Raw genomic sequence first — 18,506 nt, forward strand, 5'->3', positions numbered from 1 at the left:
GTCTCAAAAAATAAAATAAACATAAAAATAAAACTCAGATCATGGCTTAAAATTTTCCAATGCCTTCCTGTTGCACTTAGAATAAAATTCTTACTTCTCATGTGACCTTCAAGGTCTTTCATAACCTGACATCTGCTTACTTCTTTTTTTTTTTTTTTTTTTTTCTGAGACAAAGTCTTGCTCTGTTGCCCAGGCTGGAGTGCAATGGTGCGATCTTGGCTCACTGCAACCTCCGCCTCCCGAGTTCAAACAATTCTGTTGCCTCAGGCTCCCGAGTAGCTGGGATTACAGATGCGCACCACCATGCCCAAATAATTTTTGTATTTTTAGTAGAGACAGGGCCTCGCCATGTTGGCCAGTGCTGGGATTACAGGCGTGAGCTACCCAGCCCGGCCCTGCTTATTTCTTTGACCACTTTCCACACTGGTGGAAGGTGAAAGGACTGGCTCCCTTTCAGTTCTGCAACTTGCCATTCTTTCTGTACTACAACTTGTGCATGTGGTGTCTCCTCTACTTCAAATGCTGTTCCCCTAGGCCAGGTGCGGTGGCTCATGCCTGTAATCCCAGCACGTTGGGAGGCCGAGGTGGGTGGATCACTTGAGGCCGGGAGTCCAAGACCAGCCTGGCCAACATGGTGAAACCCCGCCTCTACTAAAAACACAAAAATTAGCCAGGGGTGGTGACGTGCACCTGTAATTCCAGCTACTTGGGAGGCTGAGGCAGGAGTCTCAGCTACTCGGGAGGCTGAGGCAGGAGAATCACATGAGCCTGGGAGACGGAGGTTGCAGTGGGCCCAGATCTTGCCACTGCCTCCAGCCTGGGCAACAGAAGGAGGGAGACTCTGTCTAAAAAAAAAAAAAAAGAAGTCGAATGCTGTTCATCTAGACTCTTCCTGTGACTGGTCTCAGCTCAATATCATGACCTCAGAGAAGCTTCACCTTCAGAGATGTCTCACCTTATCACCCTAAAGTTGCCTCATTCTCACTTACTGCCTTTATCCTATTTTATTTTCTCCACAGGGTTTATCATTCTTTGAAATAATCTTGTTTGTTGTTGTGTATTTATATTTGTCTATCTGATCACTATTAGATGAACTCCAGTGGAGCAGGGATTTTTTTTTTAATTCTCCAGCACCTATGAATAGTGCCTAACACATATTGCTCAATAAATTTTTGGTAAATGAATGAAAAGCAGACAGTCAGCTAGGGCCAGGGAAATACAAAGATGAATAAGATAAGGTCCATAGGGCCAGGTGTGGTGGCTCACGCCTGTAATCTCAGCAATTTGGGAGGCCAAACTGGGAGGATGACTTGAGGCCAGGAGTTTGAGACCAGCTTAGGCAAGAGAATGAGATCCCATCTCTGCAAAAAAAAAAAAAAGAAAAAAAATAGCCAGACGTGGTGGTGCGTGTCTGTTGTTCCAGATACTCAGGAGGCTGAAATGGGAGGATGGCTTGAGCTGGGAGCATTGAGGCTGCATTGAGCTGTGATCATGCCACTGCACTTCAGCCTGGGCAACAGAGGGAGACCCTGTCTCAAAAAAAAAAAAAAAAGATAGGCTTCGTAACTTTAAGAAGCTCAGAATCTAGAGGAGAGGAAGACTTTAAGAGTAATGATAGTGCGATAGATGTAATGTATAAAGGACTGTGGAAACAGAGAAGCGAGGACCTTTAAATTTGGAGTAGCTGGGCATTAAAGGTGGGGGAAATTTCACCATGTAAGTAAAGGAAAAAATGAGGAGGGGGCACATATTCCAGATGGAAGAAATGGCATCAACAAAGGCATTTGAAAGTGGCTGCCATGTTTGGAAAATGATCAATACTCTTGTGTGGCTAGCAGAACATCGGGTGATTAAGGAAAGCAGAGAGGGGACCTTTTTTTTTTTTTTTTTTGAGACGGAGTCTTGCTCTGTCGCCCAGGCTGGAGTGCAGTGGCACAGTCTCAGCTCTCTGCAACCTCTGCTTCCCAGGTTCAAGCAATTCTCCTGCCTCAGCCTCCTGAGTAGCTAGGACTACAGGCATGCGCCACCACGCCCGGCTAATTTTTGTGTTTTTAGTATAGATGGGGTTTCGCTATGTTGGCCAGGCTGGTCTCGAACTCCTGACCTCAAGCAATCTGCCCAAGAGAGGGGACCTCTCAATAACCAACTATTACTGAAAATTGTTTCTGAATTAAATGCCGTTTATATTTTTTATATCTGTTTATTCAATGAGCAGTGACAGAGTTTCTACAAACTACAAGGGAGGGATTGTACTATTTTTAAAATTCATCTTTCTATTCTTTTTATACCTTTGACTCTAGACAAATGATACTTTTCCCAGGAGAGAGATGGGCTAGGTAGTAGGGTTACATCTGGTTTTACTTTTTTAAAATTATTTTTATTTTTTTAGAGATATGCTTTCACTATGTTGCCCAGGCTGGAGAGCAGGGGCTATTCACAGGTGCAATAACAGCAAACTATAGCCTCGAACTCCTGGCCTTAAGTGATCCTCCTGCCTCAGTCCCCTGAGTAACTGGGACTATAGGTGTGCATTAATGCACTTATTTTAAAAAACTGAAATCTAAAATCTCTGTCTCCTAAGAGACTTAAGAAAAGCTGAATAAATTAACTTAAATATTCTTAAGAAAATATTCCCCAAAGAGCAAAACAATTACAATGTCAGAACAGAGCCTAAATTCTATCTAGTCTAAGTTTATGCCTCTGATGGTGCCTCTAAGTGGATTTGTCAGGGTTGTCCTTTGATGTCCCCCTCAAAACAACAGTACCATAACATACTAGATTCCAGTTGCCCTTAAGGACTATATGGAACTATCATCAATGGACTTATCTAAACCCATTTTGAAGCTGTGTGGATATTCATTCTTTTTGATAAGCTCCTGTGTCCCCACCCAAATCTCGACTTGAACTCTATCTCCCAGAATTCCCACATGTTGTGGGAGGGACCCAGGGGGAGGTAATTGAATCATGGGGGCTGGTCTTTCCCATGCTATTCTTGTGATAGTGAATAAGTCTCACAAGATCTAATGGGTTTATCAGGAGTTTCCGCTTTTGCTTCCTCCTCATTTTTCTCTTGCCGCCATCATGTAAGAAGCGCCTTTTGCCTCCTGCCACAATTCTGAGGCCTCCCCAGCCAGGTGGAACTGTAAGTCCAATTAAACCTCTTTTTGTTCCCAGTTTCAGGTATGTCTTTATCAGCAGCATGAAAACAAACTAATACAGTAAATTGGTACCAGTAGAGTGAGGCATTGCTGAAAAGATACCTGAAAATGTGGAAGCAACTTTGGAACTGGGTAACAGGCAGAGGTTGGAACAGTTTGGAGGGCTCAGAAGAAGACAGGAAAATGTGGGAAAGTTTGGAGCCTCCTAGAGACCTGTTGAATGGCTTTGACAAAAATGCTGATAGTGATGTGAACCATGAGGTCCAGGCTAAGGTGGTCTCAGATGCAGATGAGAAACTTGTTGGGAACTGGAGCAAAGATGACTCTTGTTATGTTTTAGCAAAGAGACTGGAGGCATTTTGCCCCTGCCCTAGAGATTTGTGGAACTTTGAACTTGAGAGATATGATTTAGGATATCTGGCGGAAGAAATTTCTAAGCAGCAAAGCATTTAACGGGTGACTTGGGTGTGTTAAAAGTATTCCATTTTAAAAGGGAAACAGAGCATAAAAGTTCAGAAAATTTGCAGCCTGACAATGAAGTAGAAAAGACAAACCCATTTTTTGAGGAGAAATTCAAGCCGGCTGCAGAAATTTGCATAAGTAGCAAAGAGCTTAATGTTAATCCTCAAGACCATGGGGCAAATGTCTCCAGGCCATGTCAGAGACCTTTATAGCAGCACCTCCCATCACAGGCCCAGAGGCCCAGGAGGAAAAAGTGGTTTTGTGGGCTGGGCCCAGGGTCCCCATGCTGTGTGCAGTCTAGGGACTTGGTGCTCTGTGTCCCAGCTGCTCCAGCCATGGCTGAAAGGGGCTAACATAGAGCTTGGGCTGTGGCTTCAGAGGGTGGAAGCCACAAGCCTTGGCAGCTTCCACATGGTGTTGAGCCTGTGGGTACACAGAAGTCAAGAATTAAGGTTTGGGAACCTCTGCCTAGATTTCAGAAGATGTATGGAAATGCCTGGATGCCCAAGCAAGTTTGCTGCAGAAGTGGGGCCCTCATAGAAAACCTCTGCTAGGGCAGTGCAGAAGGAAAATGTGGGGTCAGAGCCCCCACACAGAGTCCCTACTGGGGCACTGCCTAGTGGAGCTGTGAGAAGAGTGCCACCGTCCTCCAGACCCCAGAATAGTAGATCCACTGGCAGCTTGCATTGTGTGCTTGGAAAAGCTGCAGACACTCAACACCAATCAATGAAAGCAGCCAGGATGGAGGCTGTACCCTGCAAAGCCACAGGGGCAGAGCTGCCCAAGACCATGGGAATCTACCTTTTGCATCAGTATGACCTGGATGTGAGACCTGCAGTCAAAGGAGATCATTTTGGAGCTTTAAAATTTGACTGCCCCACTGGATTTTGGACTTGCATGGATGCTGTAACTTGTTTTGGCCAATTTCTCCCATTTGGAATGGCTGTATTTACCCAATACCTGTACCCCCATTACATCCAGGAAATAACTAGCTTGCTTTCGATTTTATAAGTTCATAGGCAGAAGGGACTTGCCTTGTCTCAGATAAGACTTTGGACTGTGGACTTTTGGGTTAATGCTGAAATAAGTTAAGACTTTGGGGGACTGTTGGGAAGGCATAATTGGTTTTGAAATGTGAGGACATGAGATCTGGAGGGGCCAGAGGCAGAATGATATGGTTTGGCTGTGTCCCCACCCAAATCTCAACTTGAATTTTATCTCCCAGAATTCCCACGTGTTGTGGGAGGGACCCAGGGGGAGGTAATTGAATCATGGGGGCTGGTCTTTCCCATGCTATTGTCTTGATAGTCAATAAGTCTCATGAGATCTGATGGGTTTATCAGGAGTTTCCACTTTTGCTTCCTCCTCATTTTTCTCTTGCCGCCACCATGTAAGAAGTGCCTTTTGCCTCCTGCCATGATTCTGAGGCCTCCCCAGGCATGTGGAACTGCAAATCCAATTAAACCTCTTTTTGTTCCCAGTTTCAGATTTGTCTTTATCAGCATCATGAAAATGAATGAATACAGACTTTTGACAAATACTTCTTCTGTCTTTCTGGGTAGTGGAAATATTATAACAGCAAATAAAACATGTTCCCTGGCTATGAACAATTCTCAGTCCAAGAGGAGCAACACCCAGGCAAATAAGTAAGTAAAGAATATGATAAATGCTAAAATACAGCTACATATCAGGTGCTAACTGGCTCCTTGGGAAATTGGATAAGGTTTCATGGGTGTGGTGACATTAAACCTAGGTCGTTTTTGTTTTTGTTTTTGTTTGAGACAGATGTGACTCTGTCACCCAGGATGGAGTGCAGTGGTACAATCACAGCTCACTGCAACCTCCACCTCCCCAGCTGAAACAATCCTCCTGCCTCAGCCTCCTGAGTAGCTGGGGCTACAGGTGCATGCCACCACACCTGGCTAATTTTTCTATTTTTGGCAGAGATGGGGTTTTGCCATTTTGCCCAGGCTGGTCTTGAACTCCTAAGCTCAAGCCATCGATCTGCCTTGGCCTCCCAAGTGCTGGGATTACAGGCATGAGCCACTGCGCCTGGCCGTAACCTAGGTTTTAAAGGATGTGTAGTTTACTAGGCAGAAAATATGGTAGAGGTACATTCTAGACAGAAAGCTTACGCCAAAGCAAAGGGTGTGAAAGAGCCCAATATGTTGGGGGATATTGAGTAGGAAAGCGTGGCTGTATGTGTAAGTTTGTAGAGAAGAGTGAGTGGCGAGATGGCTGGAAGGAGAGATTGGTACCAAGCTGTGAAAGGATTTATATGTCTGCATGTGAAGTGTTGCTTCTTCCTAGTAATGGTGAGTCAGCAGCAACACCTTTTTTTTTTTTTTTTTAATGTAGATATGGTGTCTCACTATGTTGATCAGACTGATCTCAAACTCCTGTCCTTAAGTGATCCCCCCACCTCAGCCTCCCAAAATGCTGGGATTACAGGTGTGAGTCATTGTGCCTTGCCTAGCAACACTTTTTAAGTAAGGAAGTAACATGGTCAAATTTGAACTTTAGAATAACATACTCTTGTGACAATGTAGAGGATGATTCGGGGGAGAAAGAAAAAATAGACACAGTGATTCCAGCTTCTTGTCCTAAGCTTCTGAAATTTGGGAACTCCCAGTTCATATGTTAAATTTGATATCTAGCACATTCTCTCATCCTTCTGAACTAATTCTGTTATGTACACGAAGCATTCTCTCTGAACACTTTGTTGTTAGTTGCTTTTTTCCTGGGAATTTGTTTGTTTGAGACAGGGTCTCACTCTGTTACCCAGGCTGAAATGCAGTGGCATGATCATGGCTCACTGCAGCCTTGAACTCTTGGGCTCAAGTTATCCTCCCATCTCAGCCTCCCGAGTATCTGGGATTTTGGCGTGTGTCATCATACCTGGCTAGTTTTTAATTTATTTTAATTATTTATTTTTAAAAATATTTTTTGTAGAGATGGGTCTCATTATGTTGTCCAGGCTGGTCTCAAACTCCTGGGCTAAAGCAATCCTCTTGCCTTGGCCTCCCAAAGTCCTGGACTATAGGCATGAGCCACCATGCCTAGTCTGGGCACTTTTTTTTTTTTTTTGAGACGGAGTCTTGCTCTGTCACCCAGGCTGGAGTGCAGTGGCACGATCTCAGCTCACTGCAGCCTCTGCCTCCCAGGTTCAATCGATTCTTGTGCCTCAGCCTCCCAAGTAGCTTGGATTACAGGTGCCCACCACCACACCTGGCTAATTTTTGTATTTTTAGTAGAGACAGGGTTTCACCATGTTGGCCAGGCTGGTCTTGAACTCCTGACCTCAGGTGATCTGCCCACCTTGGCCTCCCGAAGTGCTGGGATTACAGGCATGAGCCACTGCGCCCGGCCAGTCTGGGCATTTTATACATGTTTATTTAGGTGTAGGAAGGATTTGCCAGTGCTTTCTGATTGACTTTTAATGTCTTTCTCAATGATGCCTTTTGTTTTTCTGGCCATTTTGGGGTTTTTGGTTTTGGTTTTTTTTTTGTTGTTTTTTTTTGAGATAAGGTCTCGCTCCAGGTTGGAGTGCAGTGGCATGATCACCCCAGGCTCAGCTGATCCTCTCACCTCAGCCTCCTGAGCAGCTGGGATTAAAGGCGTGAGCCACCACACTTGGCCACCTTTTTCTTTAATAAATATTTTTAATGAATTGATTGCCATGAGGTACCCATAAATCCTATTGAGTGGTTATCTTTGTTTTCTAAACTTCTAATCTAGAGGGAAACAAATTCATTTAACAGACGTTTATTGTATAACTGATTTCTTCAGGCACTGCACATGGTCCCAGAAATTTAAAGATGAATGAAGACTGTCTCTGCCCTCATGGAACTCACAATCTAGTAGGAAGAATTTTTTAAAAAGACATAAATGGTTATAAAAGTGCATACTAGCTGGGTGCGGTGGCTCACGCCTGTAATCCCAGCACTTTGGGAGGCTGAGGCAGGCGGATCACCTGAGGTCAGGAGTTCGAGAGCAGCCTGGCCAAAACGGAGAAACCCCGTCTCTACAAAAATTACAAAATCAGCCAGGTGCGGTGCGCATGCCTGTAATCCCAGCTACTTGGGAGGCTGAGGCAGGAAAATCTTTTGAACCCGGGAGGCAGAGGTTGCAGTGAGCCGAGATCATGCCACTGCAGTCCGGCCTGGGTGAAAGAGCGAGTCTCTGTCTCAAAAAAAAAAAAAAAAAAAAAGTGCATAGTCTAGGACAGAAGAAGGCATAACTAATTTTTGTGGGCTATCAACAATCAGTAAATCATCCCCCCTTTCAAACTATATGAGTGTGCAATCTGCAACTCTTATTGCAGCATTTGAAAACATAGAATAACAAGAAAGTACAGTCCATAATTACCTTTGAACTTCAGTTCAATTTAAGCCATAGCCCCTTAACTAGTTTCTTATAATGCATTAGTTATTCTTAACTGCCCAAGAGTTTGTGAACATTTCTTTTCTTTACAAATTACTCCAAAGCTCTGGTCTATTGGCTTTTGGCAGTACAAAATGACCTTCTATAAATAGCATTTTTAATTGAAACATATGAATCCCAGACAGGGGCATCACACTTAGTTTCTGCTGTGCTCTTGTGGAAGGTAAGTCTTTCATGCAGAGCCTAATAGCTCAGCATGAATTTCATGACCTGCATTTCTTAGTAGCTACTTTGCCTTTAGCATCTTTTCTGCTTGATGAGTTGATAAAAGCTTGTCCTAGTTTCTTGAACCTGTTTTATAGCAATAATTCAGCCTGCATTTATTCTTTCCTTATTGCTTCCTTGAAGTTTAAAACTGTTTAGTGTATTCATCGTTTCTTTTTCTATAGTCTTCAATTATAGGGAGGATTTTCTTCCCTATCAATCTCTTAATAGGTCTTCTGCAGAGCCAGAGATGTCTATTAATTTTCTCATTATAAAATCAGAAATTATAATCTGATAAACTGATGTCTCAGCTGGGTGTGGTGGCTCATGCACTTTGGGAGACTGAGGCAGAAGGATCGCTTAAGCTCAGGAATTCGAAACCAGCCTGGGCAACCTAGCAAGACCTTGTCTCTACAAAATTAAAAATATTATCTGGATGTCGTGGCATGCACCAGTGATCCCAGCTACTCAGGAGGCTGAGGTGGGAGGATTACTTGAGCCCAAGAATTCCAGGCTACAGTGAGTTGTGATTGCGCCATTGCACTCCAGCCTGGGTGACAAAGGGAGAACTTATATATATTAAAAAAAAAAAAAAAAAAAAGGCTGGGTGCAGTGGCTCGCACCTGTAATCCCAGCACTTTGGGAGACTGAGGCGGGTGGATCACTTGAAGTCAGGGATTCGAGACCATCCTGGCCAACATGGCGAAACCCTGTCTCTACTAAAAATACAAAAATTAGCTGGGCGTGGTGGCACACACCTGTAGTCCCAACTACTCGGGAGGCTGAGACAAGAGAATGGCTTGAACCTGGCACACAGAGGTTGCAGTAAGCAGAGATTGCGCCATTGCACTCCTTTCTGGATGATGGAGTGAGACTCTGTCTCAAAAAACAAACAAACAAAAACAAAAACCATCTCAATATATTCTCTCTCTTGTTTTTTTCTTATGGTTCTGAATTTGATGTTTACATTCCTCATGCTGTGGTACTGCCTTTAACATCCAATGCACTATTTTTCATCAATATCATATCACTTGTCTCTTGCCTCTTTTCAGGATTGTGGAGTTGTCTTCTGACTTACTACTGATTTACCTGGGTGATTTTTTTTTTTTTTTGGTAAATTTTTAAGAAGTATATTATGATAAGTTAAGAACCTGAAAAGTCAATTTAAATCAAAGGCTGACATTTTTTTTCCTTTCTTTCACATTCAAGTCACAAAAAATACACTTGATTTTAACAACTCATATATTTCTACTCTTCTTAAGACTGATGTAGTGTATGTTTCATTGAAAAATTTCACCAATAACCAATGTGTTTCAAAAATCTATTATCATGTAATCTGTGACAGAAGAGAAATCTAGCAGTGGCTTCTTTTTGGGAAAAACAAACACTGTCTGGAAGGTCATCACATCTGCTTAAAAAATTTTAAAGATTTTCATGCCACTCATTTATTATTTGTTTTCAGGTTATAATACATGCCTATTATAGAAAAATTTAAGACTATAGAAAAATATAAAGAAAAATGTAAACAGTCAGTAATTCCACTACCAGTAAGGCCACCTGTTATTGCAGTGAAACTTCAAATTTTTGTGAAGCCTTACTCTAGCAACCTCCTACTTTTCTAAGTCCTCCTCCTCAATAGACTGTTCAGGACATTCAGAGTGGAAGACTGACTTTGAATACAGGGGTCCTTCGGATTTTTATGGAAGGGATGGAACTGTAGGAAAAACCTACAAATTGCTCCAGAGATGACATCTTGTTCTTATTTAGCCTTCTTTGAGTCATTAACAGTCGGGCGCCACTGGTGCCGAAACTTATCATTATTATAACCACAAATGGGTTAATGCCCAAACAAAGCTATATTCTTGGGGCTGGTTCCCAGCTCCACCACACAGACCCCAGCAGCCAGCACCCGCCAAGTCCCATGATAATGCTCCACAAATAAGACGATGTCAAATGTTCAGCCTGGACTCAACATTATTTTCTTCTATCTGGGAGCTTCCAGTTGCTAGCCGGGCAGAGCAAAAGGAAAAATAAATAAATAAAAGCCAGGTCAACAAACCCTAAAAAAAGAGACTGTGTGGTTTAGTGGTCAGACCACTGGCCTGGATGTTGGGATAGCTGAGATCCAGTTCCAGCTCTACCACTATGTGGCTGCGTGATGCTAGACAGGTCACTAGACAAGTCACTGTTGTGACTTGTGCCTCAGTTTCCCTAGTTAGAAAAGGGAAAAGTGCCCTAGAAAGGTGTTTTTTTGAGACAGAGTCTCGCTGTGTCGCCCAGGCTGGAGTGCAGTGGCGCGATCTTGGCTCACTGCAACCTCTGCCTCCCGGGTTCAAGTGATTCTTCTGCCTCAGCCTCCTGAGTAGCTGGGATTACAGGCGTGCACCACCATGCCTGGCTAATTTTTGCATTTTTAGTAGAGACGGGGTTTCTCCATATTGGCCAGGCTGGTCTCGAACTCCTGACCTCGTGATCTGCCCACCTCAGCAGAAAGTTTTTATGAGGACAAATAAGATTATTTACAAATAGCTACAAGTTGCTTGGGAATAAAGTAAAATTATCACTCTTAATAATTACTATGGTATTACCTTATTAATAAAATAGTAAAAAGCCACAGTTATGGAACATATGAACCTCCTATAACCTCAAGCTAGATGGGGGAAGCAGATAAGAAGGCAATTAAACAAAAATCAGATTTGCTGGACTTCACACCAAATACCAAATTAGTAAATTTGCCTCAAGACATTAAGCCCTGCTCCTACTTTGGCTCTGTCCTTTTATCCTCACCACATCCAAACTTAGAGTGACTCACAGGAGCCTAGAATTGAGACACATATACAATTTTAAGGGAAAGCAAGAATTAGGAGGTTTGAGGCTCCTTGCTAGAGGAGGCTAAGAATAGGCCACTCGGAACACAAAGAGAAGAACCTCCTCTTTCCTTTTCCTCCCAGTGTAGGTGGTCTACTGGTTTCCCAGTCATTCCTTTGATAGCTTGATTTTGTTTTCTTTGTCTCTTTTTCACAAACCTCACCTTGTTGGAGGGGGAGGGCACTAAAAAAGTGAGGACAGAGTGGCTTTTTCTGCTATGTCTGAACTGTGTCGAGTGCTACAGATCTCTGACCTGTTGTCAGGAGGGGAGAGGGGCAAAAAGAAATATTTAGGAACTTGAAAACCAGTGAATATTCTCTTAAAGGAGAAGTGAGCAATTGGGCATATGGGGAAAAAAATCTAATTGGTGTCCTCGTTTCTGCAGCCCCTCCCCCTCAAGAAGAGCAATGTCTTGGTAGGAAAAAGGAAAGACACCTGGGAAAGGTACCAAATAGTAAGGGCTAGGAATAGAAAGAAGAACCAAAGATAAAAAGGAATTGAGGCCGGGCGCGGTGGCTCATGCCTGTAATCCCAGCACTTTGGGAGGCCTGAGGCGGGCGGATCACCTGAGGTCAAGAGTTCGCAGACCAGCCTGGCCAACATGGTGAAACCCCATATCTACTAAAAACACAAAAAATTAGCCGGGCGGAGTGGCGGGCGCCTGTAATCCCAGCTACTTGGGAGGCTGAGGCAGGAGAATCGCTTGAACCCGGGAGGCGCTGGTTGCAATGAACCGAGATCACGCTACTGCACTCCAGCCTGGACGACTGAGTGAGAATTGAGAAGAAATGGCAGATATCTCAGAGGACTTAATGAGTATCTTTTGTGTGTCCAGCCGTCATAGGCAGAAAAGACACATCCCTGAGCTCTAGGAGCAGCCAGGGTATATGCATACGTAAGCACTTTGTAGCAATTTAAGATAGTAAATACCAAAGAGATAAAAATAGTTAATGGGATACTAAGTCTTTATGGGGGCCAAAGGGCAGGGGCTATTACTGAGTTAGGATAAACAGTGTATAAAAGCGGGGATAGTTACGAAATTCAGAAACTGCGTATATGGGCGGCTGACAGTAATTCTTCGACACTGGGAAACATAACGGATTCAAAAGAATTCTTCATCTCAGATTCCTCTAAAACTAAGTCTTCAAGAATGGGAGTCCAAAGAAACCTAGACCATCGTGAAGCGACTGCCCCCGGAACTTGAATGGCCAGCTCCACTTTGCGACACGGAGACTGTTTGTGTGACACCTCCTCCAGCTCCCGTCCCCCTTCCGCCGCGTGGGTGCCATGGCAACGGAGAGAGACTGCAACCTGGGTTCCGGAAGCCGGAGAGCTGGAGCTTTGAAGCCACCCCGGTCAAAGGATGCTGAGTCCGGAGCGCCTAGCCCTACCGGACTACGAGTATCTGGGTAGGAACCCCCTTTAACTTTGGGGAGGGAAAGACGTGCAGACGAATTAGGCCAGGGTGTGGGAGGAGGCGGGGGCGGGGGCGGGGTCTGAGTGGGATCGGGTCCGGCTGGTATGGGGAGGGGCGGAGAGGCGGGGGTTCCAGGGCCTACCTGTAAGGCCGAGCAGGAAGGAAAAAAGCACCTGGGAAGTAAAGAATGTTTGAAGTGTAGGGGCTGGAACTCAGGCGATATGGATTGTGTTCAAATGGGTCAGGTTGGAGTTGAGGATTTGGGGCCCTTGTTGGGGTATTATTGATATGCTGGTAGTGAAGTAAGAATAACCTTGGAACAAGTGCCAGATCAGTCATTCCCTGAATAACTGTCTTACCGTTATAGCGGCAGCGAACATTTCGAGCTTTTCTTTTTCGTTAGGCACTGTGCTAAGCATTTTTCCTGCATCATTCTTCATTTGAATTTCTCAACAGCCCTAGGAGGAATTACCGTGTTTTCTTCCAGTTTTGCAGGTGGAGAAACGGGCTGAAGAGATAACTTGCGTAAGTTAGGCCACACAGCTAGAAAATGGCAGTGCTAGGATCAGAACCGGATTTGCCCACTCCAACAGAACTTGAGATATTGACTTAGCTCTTGAGCTAAGACTGTATATGTAGTACTTTGTTGAGCATCTTTAGTGTATAAGGCATTTAATGAATGAAAAAAGGCACACACAAGCAAAGATGTGTACACACACACACACATATGCACACAATACACATTTTATTTTATTTTAGAGACGGAGTCTCGCTCCGTCGCCCAGGCTGGAGTGCAGTGGCGCGATCTCGGCTCACTGCAAGCTCCGCCTCCCGGGTAGCTGGGACTACAGGCGCCCGCCACTTCGCCCGGCTAATTTTTTGTATATTTAATAGAGACGGGGTTTCACCGTGTTAACCAGGATGGTCTCGATCTCCTGACCTCGTGATCCGCCCGCCTCAGCCTCCCAAAGTGCTGGGATTACAGGCGTGAGCCACCGCGCCCGGCCACAATGCACATTTTAAATAATTCATAGACTTTTATTTTTTTAAAGAAGTTCTGTTTTGTTTTGTTTTGTTTTGTTTTTTGAGACAGAGTTTCTCTCCTGTTGCCCAGGCTGGAGTACACTGCAACCTCCACCTCCCGGGTTCAAGCGATTCTCCTGCCTCAGCCTCCCGAGTAGTTGAGATTACAGGCATGCGCCACCATGCCCGGCTAATTTTATATTTTTAGTAGAGACAGGTTTTTCCATGTTGGTCAGGCTGGTCTCGAACTCCTGACCTTAGGTGATCCACCCACCTCCGCCTCCCAAACTGCTGGGATTACAGGCGTGAGCCACCGTGCCTGGCCAACATCTTTTTAAATGAAAAACAATTCTGGTTTACATTTTGTTTAACTTATTTTAAAAATTTTTTAACTAATTTTAAAATATTTTTTAAGGTTGGTAATATGGAAACTTGATTCAAAATATTTTTTAGGCCTGGCGTGGTGGCTCATGCCTGTAATCCCAATACTTTGGGAGGCTGAGGTAGGAGGATTGCTTGAGGTCAGGAGTTCAAGACCAGCCTGGATGATAGAGTGAGACCCTGCCTCTAAAATGCATAGATAGATAGATAGATAGATAGATAGATAGATAGATAGATGTTTATAGTGAAAAGCCTCCTACCCCTTTGCCTCCATCTGCCCAGTTTCCATCCATCCTCAGCCTCTCACAAGTAACCACTATTATTGTTTTCCTGTGTATCTGTCCAGAGTTTATTATATACATAAAGGAGTATACAGTGCATACTTTTTCATTTAATACATCTTGAAGTGATTTCCCTTTCTTTTCTTTTCTTTTTTCTTTTCTTTCTTTCTTGAGACAGAGTCTCACTCTGTCACCCAGGCTGGAGTGCAGTGGCACCATCTCGGCTCACTGCAACCTCCCACTTCCTGGGTTCAAGCTATTCTCCTGCCCCAGCCTCTCAAGTAGCTGGAACTGCAGGCACGAGCCACCACACCTGGCCAAGTTTTTGTATTTTTGGTAGAGATGGGGTTTCTCCATGTTGCCCAGGCTGCTTTTGAACTTCCTGAGCTCAAGCGATCCACCCACCTTGGCTTCCCGAAGTGCTGGGTATAAGCGTGAGCCACCGCGCCTGGCCTCGAAGTAATTTCTCAGTCAGTAGGGAGCTTCTTTGTTCTTCATGAAATTCATTTTTAGCTATATAGTATTTAAATGATTTATTTAACCAGTCCTGCATTGGTAAACAAGTTGTTTTTAGCCTTTTGCTGTTACTAAGAATGCTGCAATGAATAACCTGCAGTTTTGTTCCTTTGCAAGTGTATCTGCAAGAATAAGTTCCACAAAGTGGAATTGGTGGATTAAGGGCATATGCACTGAAGTATTGATAGATATTGTCAGATTGCCCTTCATAGGCGTTGTACCATTTTGCCACCAGCAATGAAAGAGAATGCCTGTTTCTCCACTGTCCTGACAACAAAATACATCAAACTTGGATTTTTTCAATCTAAGTGACAGATAGTCTCAGAGTAGATTTAATATGCATTTTTAAATGAAGTTGAGTGCCTTTTTACCAAGTTTAAGGGCTGATTGGTCTTTGAAAGCTATATATACACACATATATACATGAACATATATAGAGAGAGAGCTTAAGACAGTGACCACATCTATTAATCAGCTAAAAGGGGAATATCACAGACAATTTTGTATCTAATGAATAACAATATCAATGTCAAGCAATGCCTAGACTTTTTCCAAAGATTTTTTGTATTTTATTACCCAGCACTCCATGAATATATAAAATATTTGAAAAGGCTATAGTTCATTGTTCAGTTCCTTGGGTGTTTGCTGTTTGAATTTTATGTCTCAAAGCCTTGGCATATTTGGTATATTGGTGCTTTGGTGAATAGAAGTTGGTGGTCTCTTCATAAATGGCTTTTTCAGGAAGGCCAATTCAGTGGCAGTGTTGAGAATGAATTTACAAACAGAATCAGAGTCTCAGGTTGGTTGAAAAATCTTCAATGTTTGTGAAGCCCAACCAACCACCTAATAATTGAATCCTATACAAATGTTTCTTCATGCTTTGTTGCATATTTAAGTGTCTTAATTCCTTGTCCTAACCACTAACTAGACATTCATACTGCCCTCAGCATGGTCACACCCCTCACTGGCTTCTCCTGGTTCATCAAACTATGTCATTCTGCTGAAATGCGTTTGTCTTTAGTTGAGAACTATCCCTGCCTATTACAATTTGTCTCTCTTAGAGGCATGCTGCTTTGACCTATTCACTCTTAATCTTTTTTTTTTCTTTTTTCTTTTTTTTTGAGACAGAGTCTCACTCTGTCGTCCAGGCTGGAGTGCAATGGTGCGATCTTGGCTCACTCCAACCTCCGCCTCCAGGTTTCAAGTGATTCTTATGCCTCAGCCTCCCAAGTAGCTGGGATTACAGGCGCCTGCCACCATGCCCAGCTAATTTTTGTATTTTTAGTAGAGACAGAGTTTCACCAGGTTTGCCAGGCTGGCCTTGAACTCCTGACCTCAGGTGATCCACCTGCCTCAGCCTCCCAAAATGCTGGGATTACAGGTGTGAGCCACCACGCCTGGCCAACCTATTCACCCTCAATCTAATGACCGTTTAAAACCACTCCCTAGAGAATAGATTAATACAATATTTCCTGATTTAAATTTTTAAATACCTGTGGTTTTTCCATTTGTTTTTGTTTTTATACATTATAAAGTTACTTGCATGTGTAAGCCTAAAGAAGACTATACTTATAGAGAAAACAAAACTGCAGACTGGAAGGCCCTAGGCATTCAGTGAAACCCAAAAGCTAAAGTTGAGTTCCCCTTGGTTTGTGTATCTGGAGACCTCTCTTCGGGATTATGGTGTAAATTACAGGGATACCTATCCAAAGAATATCTAGAGATACCCCTGCTAGCTAGGGATTGTATTTACCTTTATGACTATTAGTGAAGAAATCAATCTTTTATCACATTGGGTAAACTGATCCTTTCCCCACTGACTTTGTAGATTAGGAACCTGTAATCATGGCCTTGCATGGCTTAAGATCTTAAGATCATCACTAAAGAATAGCTTAATGATGTTCATGTCTGCAGTCATCAGAATGTAGTGATAAAAATTGTGTTAGTGCCTAGGCCTGAAGAGAGAAAGGAGAGTCTGGTAAGGAGATGAAATAAGTATAGACCCTCTCTGTAGGACCCGCAAAATGTTTCCAGCCTTACGAAACCTACTTAGTGGAAGCTTCTGCCAGAGGCTGGAGGTGTGTCTGTGTATCTGGTTGGGTGTGGCGAGCTCTCTTGAGCCAAAGGGCAGCCTGTTCTGGTCCCAGGTTTGTCAAACATACCACCTACGTGCTGACCTGAGTATAAGCATGAGGACGTGAGGTTTATTTTTTACTGCACCTAATTTGGTGAGGTGCATGCTTTCACTCACGCTCCAAGTTGTCTCTTCTTTTCCATGGAACCTGCTTATTCTCACTACGGTTGATAGTGGCTTAGTATAATAGATAACTCTAGAAATCAAAGATGGCCTTTCTCCTTTGGGGACTAGACATTTAGAAGAATCACAATAAATTGGGTAGTTTTTTTTTAAGCTATAGTTTTTGAACTCTTCCTATATGCCTGGCACTGTGGTTTGTCTCATTTAATTTTCACAACTACCATATGAAGTGGGTACTCTTACTGGTCCCAATTAGTAGTTATTAATATCATCTTCTCATTTTATAAATAAGGAAGCTGAGGCTTAGAAAGGCTAATTGATTTGCACAAGGTCACGTAGGCAACGATGCATAGTAAACAGAGGTTCAAACCCAGGTTTGTCATATTCCACAGCTTGTGTTTTTTCCTCTTCACTAAAAAAATAAAAACAAACCAAAAACCCCTATTGGTTCAAAGGGCAGTAATTCTTGCTTCCTTATTAAGGATGAGGCTCTTGCAAATAAATTTCTTGGGAACAAGAATTGTATTTTACTCATCATTGTCAACCTTCTATCATTGTCTACCTTCTATCATTGTCTACCTTCTATCACTGTATACCTTCTATCATTGTATACTCTCCTACACTTAATTCATATGTATATGTGAAATGGAATATGAATAATCTGACCTTAGAGTACCCCAAACATGAGTAGCTAACAAAAGCGACCAAGACTTATTAAGAACTTACTCTGTACCAGGTACCATTTTAAATGCTTTCCATATATTGATGTATATGAAGATAGTTTCAGTTGTTATCTCCATTCAGCAGATGAGGAAACCACACACAAAGATACCAAATAACAAGTTAGTAAGTGGTGGATCCAGAATTCTAACCCAGCAGTCTAATTGAAGTCCACCTGGTTAAACTCTATGCTATAAATACTTTGAGCAACTCCTAAAGTGGGGCTCCAACTATTGTGTAGACCTATACGTGGATCCTGGAGTAAGGTCAAGTGATTCCAGTGTCTTCATTTAACATTTCTGCCATGAGGAGGCATCCGAGGAATGAGGATGGATCAGGGAATGGCAAAATTCCAATTTCTTCTTGCCACTGGACCCATCTCTCAGAGGCAGGCAGTGAGGAAGATAACTTCTACCATTTGGGAGAATTTTATTGACAGTCATCTTTGTACTTTGGGTAGCTGTATGACCTAGAAGAAATCACTTAACCTCTCTGTGCCTTAGTTTCCACATCTCCAAAATGTGGTTAATAATAGCACAGTCATGGTGGCTTACGCCTATATTCCCAGCACTGTGGGAGGCCAAGGAGGGAGGACTGCTTGAGCCCAGGAGTTTGAAACCAACGGGACATAGTGAGACTTCGTCTCTACTAAAAATAAAAAAAAATTAGCTGGGTATGACAGCATGCACCTGTAGTCCCAGTTACTCGGAGGCAGAGGTGGGAGGATGGCTTGAGCCCAGGAGGTCAAGGCTGCAGTGAGCTGTTTTCACGCCACT

General features: G+C 43.3%; 1 protein-coding gene across 2 annotated transcripts in view; it reads left to right on the plus strand.

Moving 5' to 3' along the window:
- Positions 1-12,351: 12,351 nt before the first annotated feature.
- The window catches only part of C15H11orf49 (chromosome 15 C11orf49 homolog), a 231,209-nt gene continuing 225,054 nt past the window's right edge, over positions 12,352-18,506 (plus strand). For both annotated transcript variants that reach the window (XM_030829681.1, XM_030829680.1), the window contains exon 1: positions 12,352-12,544. In XM_030829681.1, coding sequence (XP_030685541.1) covers positions 12,499-12,544 — 46 coding nt within the window. In that variant the 5' untranslated portion in view covers positions 12,352-12,498. The remainder of the gene's footprint in view (positions 12,545-18,506) is intronic.

This window comes from Nomascus leucogenys, chromosome 15 (assembly GCF_006542625.1).
Source record: "Nomascus leucogenys isolate Asia chromosome 15, Asia_NLE_v1, whole genome shotgun sequence".
NCBI classification, from domain to species: domain Eukaryota; kingdom Metazoa; phylum Chordata; class Mammalia; order Primates; family Hylobatidae; genus Nomascus; species Nomascus leucogenys.